The sequence below is a fragment of the Haliotis rubra genome, unplaced genomic scaffold (genome assembly GCF_003918875.1).
Source record: "Haliotis rubra isolate DU_JTF1 unplaced genomic scaffold, ASM391887v1 Scf127, whole genome shotgun sequence".
NCBI classification, from domain to species: Eukaryota; Metazoa; Mollusca; class Gastropoda; order Lepetellida; family Haliotidae; genus Haliotis; species Haliotis rubra.
Genome location: NW_025765192.1, coordinates 1,357,791 through 1,376,313, shown reverse-complemented (window position 1 = coordinate 1,376,313; position 18,523 = coordinate 1,357,791). Strand labels below are relative to the sequence as shown.

The 18,523-nt window shown below is 43.1% G+C and overlaps 1 protein-coding gene across 1 annotated transcript in view; it reads right to left on the bottom strand.

Moving 5' to 3' along the window:
- LOC124266634 (bone morphogenetic protein 1-like) overlaps nt 1-14,377 on the bottom strand; it is a 77,053-nt gene extending 62,676 nt beyond the window's left edge. The window contains 1 exon segment of the mRNA XM_046701435.1: nt 14,017-14,377. Coding sequence (XP_046557391.1) covers nt 14,017-14,173 — 157 coding nt within the window. The 5' untranslated portion in view covers nt 14,174-14,377.
- Nucleotides 14,378-18,523: the final 4,146 nt, after the last annotated feature.

The following is an 18,523-nucleotide window of genomic DNA, read 5'->3' as shown; positions in this document are numbered from 1 at the left end:
TATTTTTCTTAAAAGCAAATATAAATGGACCCCAGAACAATCCTAAACTTCTAGGCTGAGGCAATCTAGACGTGACTTGCCAAATTATTCCTGACTTGTGTTGGACTTTAATTTATTATCTCGGGTCTGGGGGACAGAATACTGTACCGGAAACAATGACTCTTAATTTCCTTCTGTTTTAATGAATTAAACATTGTCATTTTTCCTGCAAGATATTTCCTGTGTGGAGGAAACATTGAGAGACTACAAGTTCCTAAAGATGACTTGATTACACTCTAGACAGACAATGGCAAAACTGACAGAAAATACCTCACTGTAGACTAAAGTTATGTCTCTGAATATATATATAATTTTGATAGTAACAAATAATACCACTTAAATTTGAAAGGAGCCCAGTGAGATGGGAGAATGAACCTGAGGATATCTAGACTTGGTTCATTGAAATCCAGACTTTAGCATTGAAGAGTGGGCTAGGCAGCAGGGTTAAATAATGCGGTTAAGGGGCTGTGAGACTGAGTAAGCTCTCTGCTCACAGTGAATCTCTGTAATTGAAACGATTCTAGTACAGCAATCTACGCATAAAACAAACACACTTATAATGAACAATGTTTCTCCCATGACACTCACAGTATGTTTTAGTTGAAATGCCTAAAATGATATAAAATTGCTGGTTCCTTTGAGTTCATTTAACCGTAATTTGCTGTTTACAGAATAATACACCACATCTGTATTTTAATGGTTTATTATCCTTTTTTAACCTATCATTTGAAACAGACCTCCAGGTAGTGTTGTGCATGTGTTTTGTCTACAGGTTTAGTCTACAATTAACACAGATTTATATGATCCACATCAAGGAACTTGGCAAGGAAATGTTGCTACCAAGTTTTGAACATATGGTCAGTCAAAATAATCCCCCCTCCCCCCATGCCAGCTGTTCACCCTTATAGGCAGACGATCACCTCCCCCTAAAGAAATTCGTATCTCGTTCAATTCTTTTGGCAGATCCCCTAAGCGATAAAACATCAGACAATTTTGGTCGTTATTTTGTTTTCCGTGCCGACTACCTGTGGGTCTAAAGTCTGAACCACTTCGTAATGGTGTACCTTGTGTATATGACCAGACATATTTAGGAGACGAACAAGTAATCAGAGCCTCAGTGGAACATTTGGAAATCCTACAAGGCTTTGAGCATTCAGTGAGTCAGTGCCCTTTTAAATTTAAACACAGTTCCACATGGAACTATCATGGAACCAGAATTTGGAAGAATGTTTTAAAAGGAAAAAACTGACATAAACACCTTACCTCTTGGTTCACATGTCACTGTTTTCTTGACAATCAAAGGCTCTAGATCTTTTTCTGGGAAATACTATTAACGGGCGTTCAGGGTATTTACCGACAGAGACGTTTTTAGTGATATGTGCTGATCCTCTGTCGAATACACAACATCGCTTAAATTTTGTAATTCACGCTTTTTACATTGTATTTTGTAAAATGTCTCGAACAATAAACTTATGAAGTTACTCGTCTTGGTGTACTCGTTGAAGGCGTCCTTGGTTATAAATTTAACAACTTCAGGCTCTTTATCAATTTTCATGGACCTCTCCTGCCGTTAGTTTACAGGGGTGAATCACGATCTGACGTTCAAAGAACATCAACATTTGGTGGAATATTTTCCATGTTGTCGGCACGTTTACAACTCAGTAATGAATCTAAAACAATTTCAAACAATTTATCTGATAAAATCCTGAATTTTCTGCGACAGTGCGCACGTTCATTAAATAGCAAGTTCAGCTACCCCATAGCGGGATCTCGCCATGTTTGACTTCACACCAGTACGCCAAGATTGGGTTGGTGTCATTGCCATTCTATTAATTCCTTATGCCCCGAGAATCCCGGGGGTGAAGATGTGCCTTGCTAATCGTCAGGATTGGGGGACAAGGGACGGGGGATGTGTCCGGGGAATATTTGGGGTTACCGACGGGTCAGTTGCAGTTTGGTCGTGGCACCATTAGCCGCCATTAAGGGAATACAGAATTCCAAAATGTGGGTACTTTACAAGACCCTCATGTCGATGTTTGTCAATCTGGTGTTGATGAATGAAGATGCTGACATTAAAACCTTGTCATAACCCCCCTGTACATCCGGGTTTAAAAATTGAAATTTGTATAAAAGCTTTAAACTGTCAATTTGAGAATCTCGTAAATTTGTTAGTAATATCTGTTTAAGCGCTTTGAATTAGTGAGTGCTGGTTAAGGCCGCTCTCAGTAGTAGTCACGTGATAGCATGGCGGTCTGTAACAATTTGGTTACAGACAGGAAAGCCAGTGATTGATAGCACGAGCAACGGTCGATTTTGTTGGGGTATAGCGACTGTCAACCGCACCCCATGTAACCAGAGACCATACAATACCCATCTATTATATGGTCTCTGTTGTGGCCGAGGGGCGATGGGGTAGCCTAGTGGTTAAAGGGCGTAAAACCCAACTCACTCACACACTCATTTGACTGAAATTATAAGTTCAGGTTGCAAGGGATCGTTTTTCCCCAGAAGCTTCGCGTTGGTTGCATATAATACATGGACGCCCCAAAAACGAGAGGTGAAATGTCGATATTGTTTAATCAGAGAAGACAGCACTAATTTTTGAAACCTGGGAATTAAAGATATTCCATATTGGAAACTAGTTTGTTTCATCCAAGTCGTGTGATCCACATCAATAACACACATTAGTGTAAACCATTAACTACTCTAATTTTACAGTTGAATGGCGTAACAGGGGCGGATACAGCTTTTTGAGAAAGGGGTGGGGTGGGGGGTGCACACTAATGAGAAAGGAGGTGTGCACATTTCATTTTCACGAGAGTTTCAATGGTCATTAAATAAACTTTCAGGACAAAAGGGGTGCGTCCCCTAATGAGAAAGGAGGTGTGCACATTTCATTTTCACGAGAGTTTCAATGGTCATTAAATAAACTTTCAGGACAAAGGGGGTGCATCCCCCACACACACACACACACACACACACCCACACACACACACACACCCTGGATCCGCCTGAGGGGCTTATGCACGAGAGTCAGTCCGGTAACAGTTGTGTTTGTTGTTTTACGCCGCACTCCAGCAATATCCCACCTACATGACGGCGGTCTGTAAATAATCGAGTCTGGACCAGATAATCCAGTCATCAACATCATGAACATCGATCTACGCAATCGGGATACGATGACATGTGTCAACCATGTCAGCGAGCCTGACCACCCGATCCCGTTAGTCGCGTCTTACGACAAGCACGGGTTGCTGAAGAGCAATTCTAACCCGGATGTTGACAGGTAGCGTTTGTAACTGAAAAGAACGAAGCACTAATCAGGAAAAGGTGTTTATTTCATACTATCCATGTCAGTGTCCATTAAAACCCTCGCAGAAGAAATACATGGAAGATGTACATGTGCTTGTATATTTGTACAGATAGCTCCAGCATAGACATAAGATTGCTCTCAGAACGAGGTTGTGTACACACTCAGTGCGACTGTGTGTCATATTCGATGATTTCATAATGAATTCCGCACGCCTTCACCTCGAGGGGTTAAGAACTCAAGAACATTTTTTATTTCAAAAATATCAAATCCGTTACCGAAACAAACCGAACCGTTTAAGTTCTTTCACAGTAAACAAGCATATCATATCATAATCTGATAAACCTACCAATTACTCAGTGCAAAGATTGCGTATCAAGACGAACGTGTAATCCTGATAAATGTTTCAGGAAACAAAAAGTTAACACATTAAAACAAGTTGGATATGTTACGATGAACGCCAATTTCAATACAGGAAGAAAAATAAAGCTGACGAATGACAATTTGACCGTAGGAGTCTGTGACAAACAATCGTCCTTCTGCACGCTCTGCACGGATTGTGTTTCGGCGCGCTCGGAAACCGCTAACGACAAGCACGTGTTGCACGGGCCAAACAAACGGATGGGGTCACTCGGTATGGTAGATCGGAAGCGAAACGTTGTAGCGTAACAAGATTGTATTTGTAAATAACAGCACTTGCCCATACGCGAGAGATCTTCTATGTAAGCACTTGAAGATGAGTGGCTACAAGCCAGGGGGTCGCTATGGGGGGTCGTCGTATGACCTATATTTCATTACCATATGTAAGATCCAGCCTTAATTCCATTGTTACTCGTCTGAGCTAACGTATGTGTTTACATTTGTCTATCATAGACTGGTCCAGGATGTATTTGCTGTGATTAATGATAGTCTGTCTGTATACCGTGACCTAGTCTGGCTAATTCATGGAAAACGAAGAAAAAACACACCCGAAATATGAATCGCGATGAGTCAGATATGCAGAAAAGGTTTCTATTCAAGTGTATTAAGAAAAATTGAGTTGTGGCGGCCATCCAAGCTTATAAGCCGGGGGATTAGACAACCAGCGGTGTACTGGCGTACTATTGTGAAACGTCTGATTCACCAGTTCACTCCGATTCAATGACTGAATGAATGAAAAGAAGCATAAATTCATGTTAACGTCGAACTCAGTCATGTCTGACTTACATTTTAAACCCGGTACCTCCTTAGGCAATTCGTAATAAAATAGTAGCCATGATATACTGAAACGTTGCTAGTCAGAATCCAGTTTGTCTAGAAAATGTGAATCTGGCTCCCCTAAGGTTGCATCTTACCCTCCATAACACGGACACCTGTAAGGGATTGGCAACTGTCCGCTTTAATGGAGTTCAACGGTATGCCTTTGTAATGAGGTATACGGGGAAAGTTGAGTTACGTGATCCTAGGTCAAGGCCACATTCACTCAACCTGGCCAATATTCTGATTATATCATGGCAAAACAGTCCCTCCTGCCGAGTGATAACAATCGTGACTTCGTTGACTGACAGTTATCATTCATCGACAGATCGTTGCTCATGATTTTAATCACTGGTTTAACAGATCCAGCCTGTCGATCTCAGTCCTCCACAACACGCCTGGAATGTTGGCACACATGACCTTAAACAATACTCCTGCAAGGCGAGGTTACAACTCAAAACTTCTGCAGTAGATGAAAGAATAGGATGTTTGTTTGTGTTGTATGTAATTATAAGTCGTCAGACAATGCTGTAGGTGGTGGACATCAAGGTGAGGTGAAATTGGGTTCAACGTCGTGCTTGAGAATATTTCGCTCATATGACGACGTGCATGCGTGTGTATGTGTATGTGCGGCTGCTTGTACTAGCCCAGACTGAAGCTGGTTTTATAGTGCTAGCCCACTGAGATACCATGCCGCAGTGAAGCATGAATACCCCACTCAGACACATTATACTGACTCCGAGCCGACCAGTCCTTGTTGTACCCATTAATGCCGAGCGCCAGACAGGGACCAACAAGTACCATATTTTTACGTCTTTTGGTATGACGCGGTCGGGGATCGAACCCGCGACCTTCCGCTCTCCGGGCGGACGCTCTAACCACTACACCACGGGACGTCATGGTCATCCAATGGCTTGGACTGTTGTGTTACGCCGTCACCCACTGGTTTCTCTGCACCAGATTCAATCTCTCCCTCTTATCAGATGGACAGATATTCAATAACATATACTTATCAAAGCAGTCTAAATCAGCGAGTTAGTTCTAAAAACTTAGAATAGACATAGTGTACACGGGGCAGTCGGGGCCTACAGGAAATGTCCTGTAAGTGATCAAAGCGATATTGCCTATTCATTCATGGTTAGGTCGTTGGTGGTCTTCAATATTCCCATCGTCTGCAGTTCCATGCCATTCATACAGCACCGTGGAATTCCATGTTGTACAAGTTCCAAAGTACAAAGGGGAACTCTCAATTGCGGTATGTGTCAGTCCGGACTCTCACGCGATTCTTGGTTTATAGACTCGCACACAGAGGTGTTATTGTGTGGCGGCAGTAAGTGAAACGCTGGACAAGGGAGTAGCCACGACAATCTAGGATATAACATCGACCGTAAGAGATTTCTACTGAGGTATGTTTACCATTGAATTAACAGGAAGGATGCTTGTATATGTGCAGATGGTTTCACGACAAGTACAGTTTAAATGGTGTGTGTTTTTATGTGTGAGTGAGGGTTTTATGCCGCGTTTAGCAATATTCCAGAAATATGAAGGCAGCGGACACGAGTGGCTTCACGTGGTAATAATGAAACCATGCGAGGAATCGAACCTGGACCTTTGGTATGACGTGCGAAAGCTTTTGCCAGTGTATCACAAGTCGCCCATGAGTTCATTAACGACCATTACAGAAGGGAGAAAACAATGATGGCGTATTTGTGTTGTATATGTTTGCATGAGTGCGTGATTTTGGCTAAGGGCCGTGCTGTACATAATGCAGCGTTCTGATGATGTAGATACACGTTTAAACCCTTTGCTTGTTGGTGTGTCAGCTGGAAATCAGCATATACTTCAGATATATGACGGCTTGCAGTAAACGATCGAATCTGGACCAGGCAAACCAATTATTGTCCCTAATCCCTGTATTACTCGAATTTGGAACTCTATCCCTTATGAAACCATCTGAGACCAGAGACCATATAATCTATTATATGGTCTCTGCTGCGACAAGTCCAATCGTATACTACTCCTTTGAACCCTTTTCTTCAATCACATGCAAATGTTTTTTAAAAGACTATTTTCTACCTGCAGTGACTCAAGAAGCCTTGATTTGGTTCTGACTCCGACATGACGTCAAGTTCAAACGTCAGCAGCAGGCGTTGTCCATGCTGGACATCAACCCCCACATGGTCAACCGTATGTCAGTCTGTAGCCCCCTCCCACCCCGAGCCCAGCTGGTTACATCTCTTTACTGCGGGGCCAGTTCTACACCTGGGCGAACCTGCAGCGACACCGCCGGAAGTGACCCGCCCTGCCCCGGAGCCGTCAAAAAGACCCTCATGGTGAGGTTTGTAACAATGTGTTGATTCTGAAACAATCTTTTGGTGGGGTTAAGAAGCAAGATTTGAGAAAATATATTAATCCTATTTGCTGGATATATTTTATAGATCAAATATATCATAACTACTGGATAAAGTAAGGATGCTCAATAATTGTAATTTATGGTAATTGTGTTGTTTATCACCTGTAAGTGTCGACTATGTGTCTCAAAATTCCGCTTCTATCACTTTAAGACAAAGTAAAATACAGTACTGTGAAAAGCTTTTGCGAAGTAAGTATATGTGTTTGTGTAGGTTAAGTCAGACAGTGTTCATTTCAATCCCTAACAAACCTGAAACATATCGGGCGTCTTTCAACTTCTTAACTTTCAGAAGTCGTGAGGTTACTGTACATTAAATGTGAACGCGTACAGTATTTCTATAAGTTCATATGTTCACGATAATGCTTGCAGTATACAAAAATCAACTCATATAGCAGGCCCGAACACATCAGATACAGTGTGAAGACCCTCTCCCTTTAAAACGATTGCCCCTCCACCCTTCGTTAAAGTAAACAATCAAGTGTTCTTCACACCTGTGAAAAATGTAATAAACCTGCCAGTCAGATTAATCCCAAGTGTTGACAGAACATGCCAGAAAGCCGCATTGAAGGACAGAGACCGCAGCTCAAGACCGTCCCTTGGCAACAGGCCTTCGGTCAGGAACCCGCGGACGTTACTAGGCAAGTGGACAACGCACCTGCCCCGTAAAGGTAAATTACTATTCAATGCTCTCGTGTACGTTGTTTCCGTTGGCCCCAATACCTAGAAACGGCAGATTCTCAAGGGGTGGATTTTCATATCTTGTACGCTGGGATTGAGCCATAAGTGTTAAGTCTCGCGAGATCACCGCGTTCCACAAACCGATCGTAACGCTAAGGTGATCGTAACTCCCATACTTTAACATAGACTTACGACTGTCGTACTGGTACGATCGCTCTGTGGAACGGGCACCCTTATACTAGAGTTAGGGACCTTCAAAAGGGGTCTTGCTTCAAACTCGTGACATGTGACAAAGTCAATTTTCATATCTCGTCTAGCCGAGTCGAGCAGCTGGGGTAACTTCTTGGAGATCACATGCGAGCAATTTGGAAGAACAATACCCCTTTAACAGAATAAGGGTCGCGCACAAAGAGTTCTCGTCCGCCTGGGGACTTGTGAAAGAATCTGTGAATTTTCATATGTTGTCGAGAGGGATTCAGTAGGGTAGTGTAACGTCTCGCGAGATCACTGCGAGAATTTGAGAGAACAATACACCTACAACAGAAAATAGTCGACCGGCACAAGGCATCATATCTTTAGTGACCTATGAATGAAGCCGAGCGCAGGGCGCAAGGTACGAAATGAGCAAGAGGGAGGGTCCTCATTGCCCGGGGTGCAATCGTGGCAATAGACAATGCTTCTACAAGAATAAGAAATCTATAACTAACATATGTGATTTGTCATCGGTTAGATTTGCTGAGAGAACAGTTACCGTGAGGCGTTTAACTGGTCTGGGAGATTGAACGGAACTGGTACGTTACCCACTGGTATTGTCAACATCTACAGTCTGTTAATGAAGCTACAAGTTGCCGAATGTGCAGTTTTATCTCTGGGAGGGAGTTTGTGGATCATATAAAGTGGGTAATTATACTTTTGAAGACAATCGCAGGTGGTACGAGTTAAGATGTAGGATTGTGAAGGAAATAACAAAAAGGGAGCGATTCAAACCAGCTGATGGTGAATCACAGGGAACAGCGACGTGCTATATATACATATATACCAAAGAAGTCGATGACGTCACAGACGTTCAGTAATGGCTGGGGTGTATAGGGTCTAGACTTTATTATTACGCTGTTTCAGCAATTGATAGATCAACAAACACAATTCCAAATATAAACAAACGTGTAGTCCTTCAACCCTAAACGGAAAAACCAGTGTCATTAAGCGCGTAAACATTCCGATGTATTTGGAATATGCTCGCTGAAAAGCATGGCGGCGGTGCGCCTTTACCTGCACGGGCTGGTTGTCCGGTTCACAAAGTCGGGCATACCACTTCTGGAAGCAGTTGAGTTCCGGTATTGGCTGTCACATACCCTCCAAGTGGAATGGCCTCAAGCCTGGCTGTTCTTTCCCCAATGCCGGTTTCCAGATGGACAATCACGGTACAGCCCGTGTCATACGAGCTGTAGGGTCATGGATTTAACCCCATAAATGGTTGGGGAAACTGGGCGAAGGAAGATACGACTGGTGACGCACGTATGTTGCGTGGATCGTGTGAACGAATACGTTGACCTTGCTTGTACATTATACTGCTGTTCTCCAACTGCTGCTACTATAGACTAACGCTTAATCTCTGAATATATATAATTCTGATAGTAACAAAAAAGCCCATTTAAACTGGAAAGGAGCCCCAGTGAGATGGGAGATTCAGAACCAGGGGAAATCTAGACTTGCTCCATTTAGGCTTTAGCATTGCAGGGAAGACTAGGAAAATAATGTGGTTCAGGGACTGTGAGACAGACCACCACCACTACTACTACGAAATACACAATGCCATTTTAGAAAGTGGTCAAATGTAACATATGTTATATTTGGGATTACACTACTTTCATTTCCATGACTTCCATTTTTGTGGAAAGCCGCGGTGGCTGAGTGGTGTAGGCGTCTGACTTTTGTGTGCTGGCGATTAGGTGCCTGACTCTGAGGGTGTGGGTTCGAATCCCGGGTGGGACTCAACCCCCAAAAGTACTAGAATCTGTACTTTACTAAGAAAGTGTGATCCCATAAGTGTTATACTCCTACTCCTCCTCCCAAACTATACCACCACCACTTCCTACTACTACTCCTCCTACTACTACTACTGTTACTACTGTTACTACTACTACTTCTACTACTACTACTGCTACCACTACAAAGACTACGTATTTGTTGCATTAACTTGTGATGAGATCAGTTCGTCTGTGCGATGTATTGTCATTTTCGTCATATAGTGCAAACACTTAAAACCCACTTTGTGTAGTACATTCAGACAAAGCGCTTGATAACACTGTCAGTATTGTATGGACACACATTTCAAAAACACAAGTACTCGTAGCGGAATGAAGACATCCGCAGTCAGGTGTGTGTAGCAGCTACTTGTACAACCTGGACATATGTACACAACTCGACATGTGCTGACTCGACATATGTACAGAACTCGACATATGAACAGAACTCGAAATGTGTACAGACCTCGACATTTGCAGAATCAATATATGTACAGAACTCGACATGTCCAGACTCAATATATGTACAGAACTCGACATGTCCAGACTCAATATATGTACAGAACTCGACATGTCCAGACTCAATATATGTACAGAACTCGACATGTCCAGACTCAATATATGTACAGAACTCGACATGTCCAGACTCAATATATGTACAGAACTCGACACGTGCAGACCTGAACATATAAAGACTCGAAATGAGTACAAAACTGTACCTGTACACCGGAAATGTGCACAAAACTGAAAACATGCAGCCACGAGATGTAATCAACTGGACATGTACAGACTTGAAATCTGTACTGAACAACCAAACCTCCGAATGTATATTGAACAACCTCGAAATCTGTACAAATCTGCACACATACAACCTCAAAATGTGTACAGAAATGGAAGTGAATGCGCCTTATACAACCGATATCTGTATATCGAAACTGCACGTAGACATTCTGAAAATGCCGAGAGCGGGAATCGAACCCGACCCCGACATTCGACCGGGCTAACAGCCACCTTGTCTACGCACAATCTCCAGTAGTTCAATTAGCTCAGCAGGGGTGGCTCAACCACAGGGCATCCATTATGCAATTGTAGTGGTCAGGAGACACTATCTGATTAGCTCCACGTGCAATCACGCCCCTGGGAACGCAGATAACATCACAACAGTCTAATGTCTGGCCAAACCGACCACATACAGTTCACGTCAAGCCGGATACCATACGTACATTAATGATGTACACAGGCTTCATTAAAGTTGTAGCGAGCTGTGACAGAAACGTACATATATGAACTCTAGTCAGCTGAGTGATAGTGGTTAGACTGTACTATCCACCGGTGTCGGTAGCTATCTTAAAGTGCTCGAAATGCAACATTTTCGCGAACAAATGTATCATCACTATTTTATAGTGATTCATAAACATTGTACCATCGACTCTGCTTTTAACAAAGACATCTCATGGATCTGGAAAGGGTTTGGATCATTTTATTGGAGCGTTCGATGCCAGAGAAACGTTAAGCCTCCTGTCTTCTAATGGGAACTGCTTTGATTAAAATATGGCAGCACTCAGGCGTATATTCCATGATGGTATTCGGAAATCAAAACCTTGTTAAACCAGAGGCCTGGTTTGATCTTATTCTTCTGTTAGTATGTGTTCTTCGATACCAATGCCTATAATACCGAGTTTCTGGTCGTGACTATCCCGTTTCACAGCGAGTGCAATGAGAAACACATTGATTACAATTGAAACACTTGTTACTGGGCTACGGAAATGTTACTTAATGCTTTTTACCCAGAAAGAACTGATGTGTTTAGACGATCTTATTAAAACAGCTTTAAATAAGGACACAGTTAACAATTTTATCAAGTAACGTTTAACTACACAGCGCGTTGAAAATAACATGAGTGTATCCGAATGTCACGCCAGGGTGATAGCGAGACGCATGGAGAGGGACAGAGCTGCAATTGACAATAGTTGTCTATATCATTATCATGTCAATCTCGAACAGGCACCAGATCAGCTGACGATGGGAATGTCTACTACAGCGCCGATTACGAAAAAACATAATCGTTTTGTGTAAGCTAACACATTTGTTTTATCGCCGTGTTTTTTTCGACAGATTTGTGGCGAGCTTGGTGCCAAATTTTCGCTCTCTTTGAACCTAATGCGTGTTGTGTAGTGTAGCGGTGTGGGGAGGTTTGCGATATGACATGTTTAGGTTAGTATGACGTCTCTTTGTTTAAAGGGTGAAGTTACAGCCGAGTGTCAGTTCTTGTAATGGAAAACGTACTCCATGAGCACTGAAATAATCATGAACGTGACCGCGTGGCTATCATCACACAGACAACGTCTTGGTTGGAGGAATATCTCGTCCAACGATGACGATGTAACATAACTTGATATTTTTGTTTTAGTTTGTGTTTCATCTTCAGTATGTACTACCCTCATATGACCACATCGACTGGCGCCTGGTACCCGCATCTGGACAGCCCCACACACGTTAATGGGTTTAATTTATCACCCGAGAGGAAGGTACGGTGCGCCATTTCACGCGTCTACTAGTCGGCCACGCGTTCGGGCTATAACTCATTCCATGCCTTGACCAATGTCCACCGTGGTCATGTCGGGGACTGGACCGAACGAGGCTCATCGAATATCACATCCAAAAGTGAAGTTGAAAAATAAAGATATTTGTCTGATTCAATAATCTTTGAATGAGTTGTCTTGAATTCTTGTTCACCTTCAAAGATCTCAGGAATATATGTTCACAGGTGAGTGCCACGGAAATGCACGAGATACGCTTCCATCGCCAATTTCTCGATATGTTTTCATTGATTTTCCCACATTAATCCCTGTTCTGTAGAACACGGAACACACGTGAAGCACGTGCAGTGATGTTTAAAGATTTCATTCCAGCTCGTCCCACCGAGAATGCTCATCGAGTGATATTGCACCTCGAGCAAAACGTGTGCCTCGGGGCATTCACAACACAGACAGGTTTTCTCCATAATTCAACCACTTAAATGATCCAATGCCTCCCACCATACAGCGTCTATTCCCTCCCTCCAACCGTCCCCACCCACGTTTCCAATGATACCCAGCCGTCACTTTAGCCAGCCAAATTGCTGACCCCGTGTTACACTAACCAACAAATGGGCTCCAACCAGAGCAAAACCAAAATTCCGAAAAACACAACACTGCAACAGTTTGATATTATAACTCATTTCCTTTTGCAACACTTTAACCCAGGCGAGTTCAAAGACATTGCAATAAACATACCGTATCTTTCCAACCCGGAAACTGTATGCGAAACAAAGCTTACGGAAAAAAACGAACACGCAGATGTATGTGCCCGACCCTAACTTGATATTATTCCATCTGTCTTTACGTGTAAGTTGACGTTGCAGGTTTAAACACCAAGCTTATCATCCTATCCAATACATTTGACTTTATACATTTAATAAATTTAATACAGATAATACCCCCGCCCGTCGTATCTGTCCCCGTGTCACCATGCCCCAACCCCACGCAAATGCCTGTACAGGGATTTACATAACTGACACTACCCCCTCCGTGGACTCGCACCCCGTCTGAGTCACCCACAGCCCCAAATGTACACTATATACAGAACTGTTTCAGCTGATTCAGACTCGACTCGCCCTCCCCCCTCAGTCGTGTCTGTCACGAAAAGTCAACTGGTATACCTGCCAGTTTCCCTGCCGACGGTGCTCATTTCATGAATACATGATATTGATTAGTGATATGTCACATGGAGACCTACAGCGAAGTCAGTGTCAACAACGTCGTGTTGATTGCCCACGTGTGTCGCTAACTCAGCACCCAACTTGCACATCTATTGTCACTCGGTAAGAATCAACACACATTACACTCCCGGCATAATAAGCTTCGCTACCCATTCACTATCACAAGCAATGAATGAAACCATCAAACTGCAGACATCCCGGTTCATAATACAATCGCTCTGTGCACGTTAAAATAGCAAGCAGTCTGCAATACGATTACTGGGAAGTAGTTAAGTTAAAAAATTCAAGCTTGTCGATATCACACCGTTTACATTTCACTGAAATGTACAGGTGAATCTATTCATATAACTTCACATGCATGATTTCAGCACATGTTATATATTTGTCGATTTCAGTGCAAAAATACACACGATGAAATATCATTATAATTATATCGGTATAATTGACACGCACCTGTCGCTTCATCCAGTATACGACTCGAGAGCCGGAGGATGCCTTCTCTCGAGCCACTACAAACACTTTGATATATACATGCTATGTACATGCTGTCACTCACCTGCTTTACAGGGATCCATGTATAAATCATTGGAAGTCCTGTGGGGTATCACAGATGTCGCCTGCGCGAAGGAAGAGGACCTCGCACTCAAGTCAATATCAAAACATACACATATCACTGTTTGTAAAATCAAAAGCCAGTGTGGTATATGCCCCATTGTGAAAATGATACTAAGTTACACACAAATCCCGTGGAAACCTCCCGATGAAATGAGTAAGTAAAAAGTTCCAGTAGCACTGCTTGGAGAGTGGGTATGTTTCATTGGTTCGCGTTACCCTAACTCGTGCTCTGCTTTATATAGCATATCCAAGACATCCCAGGCAGCTACACTCACAGGCTTTCAAGACGTGAGTGTAATCACTCGGTTCGAGCACGCATACGTACGAAACCCAGTCGACCTGTCAATATCAATTAAAGCTGACCAACCAGACAGAAGGGGGCGGGGCTAGGCGATGACACACGTTGAGGCGATTAGCGATTGTCGATTTCACAATTCGGAGTGAATGAACTAATCAGCCAGGCTTTGTTTCCGACTGTTGTTTAAACTCACAGTTTTTATTGGATTTGACGGATTTCTGCAGTGGTTTAGCTGGAGTCTCTTAACAGACCGACGGAAGAATGTTTAGCTTTCGATTCCTGTCATGGAGATTCACGAATCACGAGAGAAAGATAATTACTCTGGCTTGATAATTGACCATGAGTTAATTAGTCTGTCATGCTATTTTATTAATAATCAATAGTCCCTCTCATCTCCATTACAGGCCGAGAAATCCTCACGTTCCGTAAATAATACAGGAAGCCACACAGTTGTAATGTGTTGTAACCGCTGCCGTTATTTGCTTACACACCGTGGGATATAATGCTAGAAAATACAATAAAGGAGCTAGGAGTGTTATTATAGCCTGTGGTTGAGAGAGAGAGAGAGAGAGAGAGAGAGAGAGAGAGAGAGAGAGAGAGAGAGAGAGAGAGAGAGAGAGAGAGAGAGAGAGAGAGAGAGAGAGAGAGAGAGAGAGAGAGAGAGAGAGAGAGAGAGAGAGAGATGGTGTATATTACAGTGTGAACAAGTGTAACTGACAGCAACAGTGTGTACTGCCGTGACGTCGGTGAGACTATATCGTACGTGTGAGTGAGGGCGACTGTGTCTTCAAGGGACGAAAATCGTCCGTGTGGAGAAGAAATATATTATGTTTGAGTAAACGAATCTGGAGGCTTTGTCCGCGTAAAAGGAAATAATGTGTGTAAGTGAATGTTAATGTGTGTCTCTGAGGCAAGTGACACGCCTGGGAGAGATGACATAATGTGTGTGAGGGAATGAAAATGTGTGTCTCTGAGATAAGTGAAAGGTGTGTGTGAGAGAGGAGCTGATGTGTGTAAGGAAATGGAAATGTATATCTCGGCAAGTAAAACGTTTGTGTGAGGGAGGAGATAATGTGTGTGAGGGAATGAAAATGTGTGTCTCTGAGATAAGTGAAAGGTGTGTGTGAGCGAGGAGATGATGTGTGTAAGGAAATGGAAAAGTATATCTCTTAGGAAAGTAAAACGTAATGTGTGTTTCTGAGGAAAGTGAAACGTTTGTGTGAGGGAGTAGTGTAAGGGAATGAAAATGTGTTTCTGAGGAAAGTGAAACGTTTGTAGATTTTTGCACGTTGGAAGGTCGGACAGTATCTGTCTGAGAGGCAGGATTTATGTAGAAAAGAGGGAGTATGTGAGCGAGTTGGGTTTTACGCCGCTTTTAGCAATATTCCAGCAATATCACGGCGGGGGACACCAGAAATGGGCTTCACACATTGTACCCATGGGGAGGAGAACCTGATTGTTTTATGAGGTGATAGAGGTTTAATTATTGAAATGGATAAGATAGATGTGTGACAACAGTAATGCAAGACAGGACAAAAGGGAAATGTATACTCTCCCAAAAAAGAAACGCATATAGGAATTTCAACTGTATTTTTATGTTTATTTTGAAACATCTTGTAGGCTTTATGAGTCAATGAAATATAGCGAAATTGCACACTGGGAATGCAGACTTATCCGTCTTTGGCACCAACTCGAGGAAAGTCAGTTTGAGTGTCACATGGAGACGTGTGGTGGCGCTGAAGTCAATACCTCGTGTGACCACCGTGGGCATCCAGAACTGCACGGCATCGCCTCGGCATCGAACGAATAAGTCTCAGAATCTCGTGTTGCCCAACGGCAACCCACTCTGCCTGTAGTGCCTGTGCGAGTTGCTGAAGTGTCTGGGGCTGAGGGTTACAGCGTCGCACCCGTCTGTCCAGGGCATCCCACAGATGTTCGATCGGGTTTAAGTCCGGTGATCTTGAGGGCCAGGGGAGCACATTGATGTTGTGGTTCTGGAGGAAGTCTCTAGTGTGACGTGCTGTGTGGGGCCTGGCATTGTCCTGTTGAAACAACTCCCTCTGGCGATCAATGATTGGAAGGAGGTGTGGGCGTAGGATTTCGTCACAGTACCGTTGAGCTGTCAGGTTGCCCTGGATCATCACCAAATCACTTCTCCTACGGCAGGTGATCACCCCCCACAGCATAACACTGCCCCGGCCGAATCTGTCCACCTGGGGAACGCAAGCGTCGGCGAAACGTTCACGTCGACGTCAGTACACCCGCATTCTTCCATCGCGTCGTTCCAATAGAAATTGTGATTCATCACTGAACCAGATTCTACGCCAATTGGGTAGGTTCCAGGCCTGAACGTTGGTGCACCATTGAACTCGATGTCGACGATGTTGTTGTTGAAGCACAGGGCCAAAATAAGGTCTTCTGGCACGTAAACCAGCCTCTCTCAACCTGTTCCTGACGGTCTGTGCAGACAGCCTCCTCAATCCGGGTATTTGTCGAGCGGTACTGGTCGCCGTAGCTGTTCGATGACGCAGGTGATGTACCCGGATGTAGCGATCCTGCGCCGCAGTGGTCGCTCGAGGTCGCCCACTACGAGGGGCATCTGCTACCGAATTCTGCCGGCGATATATCTCCCAGAGCCGTGAAATGGTGCTTTGGTGAACATTTATGCGTGGGGCAACTGCACGTTGAGTCTGGCCAGCTTCAAGCAAACCAATGGCGATATGACGGTTGGCTTCACTAAGACGTGGCATTTCGCGTTCGTCAACAATATTCCAAATACATTGAATAATCGACAGACAGCAATCAACCTTTTATACCCATCATGAGACTTTCTGATCCCCAACTTTCACGTGCATTGCATGTGAATTGTGTATTCTGTGACACTACACGCCGAAATTAAAAAAAAATCATGCTGTTAAATACGGGTATTTTACGGATGGTGTGTTTTGTTGTGATGTTTCAAAACATAAACACCATAGGACTCATAAACAGAGCAAAACCTTTTGTAAAATGAATCACGTTTTAATTCATTGCTACATGAAATTGCTATTTTCATGATGCGTTTCTTTTTTGGGAGAGTATATTTATGATTATGGTGTTCGTGAAAAAAATATGAATGTGACAGAAAGTAAATGATGGGAAAGAAGAAAATGTGTTCAAGAGAATAACAACGGGAAGGCAATGAACTATATGACAAAAAAGTGTTTTCAAGGGAATAACAACGGGAAGGCAATGAACTATGTGACAAGAAATGGTGTTCAAGGGAATAACAACGAGAAGGCAATGAACTATATGACAAAAAGGGGTGTTCAAGGGAATAACAACGGGAAGGCAATGAACTATATTACAAGAAAGGGTGTTCAAGGGAATAACAACGGGAAAGCAATGAACTATATGACAAAAAAGGGTGTTGAAGGGAATAACAACGGGAAGGCAATGAACTATATGACAAAAAAGGGTGTTCAAGGGAATAACCATGAGAAGGCAATGAACTATATGACAAGAAAGGGTGTTCTAAGGAATAACAACGGGAAGGTAATGAACTATATGACAAGAAAGGGTGCTAAAGGGAATAACAGGGGAAGGCAATGAACTATGTGACAGGAAAGGGTGTTCTAAGGAATAACAACGGGAAGGTAATGAACTATATGACAAGAAAGGGTGTTCAAGGGAATAACAACGGGAAGGCAATGAACTATATTACAAGAAAGGGTGTTCAAGGGAATAACCGTGAGAAGGCAATGAACTATATTACAAGAAAGGGTGTTCAAGGGAATAACAACGAGAAGGCAATGACTTATAGGACATCAGATGTGTACATTACTGGCTGTAAGACTTGAGAACGTTTACTAATTATGTCAGATCATTCAGCTGCATCGCTTCTCTTATGTAACTATAGGCAACGCCTGTTACATCACAGACACAATCCAATAAGTAAACCAATTATGTATTCTCTCGAGTATTACGTCACTGAGTCCTTGAACTGACAGATGAGCGAGCTGATGGGCGTAGCCGGTGTGTATGACTTATCAAATGAGACTGACATAATGTAAACCCTCACAATTGAAGTATTGCCCCGTCGTCTCTGCCTTTGTGTCGCGATAGTGAGCAATAGATTGTGTGAAACCAAGTGTCTCTCGAGAGGTTACAT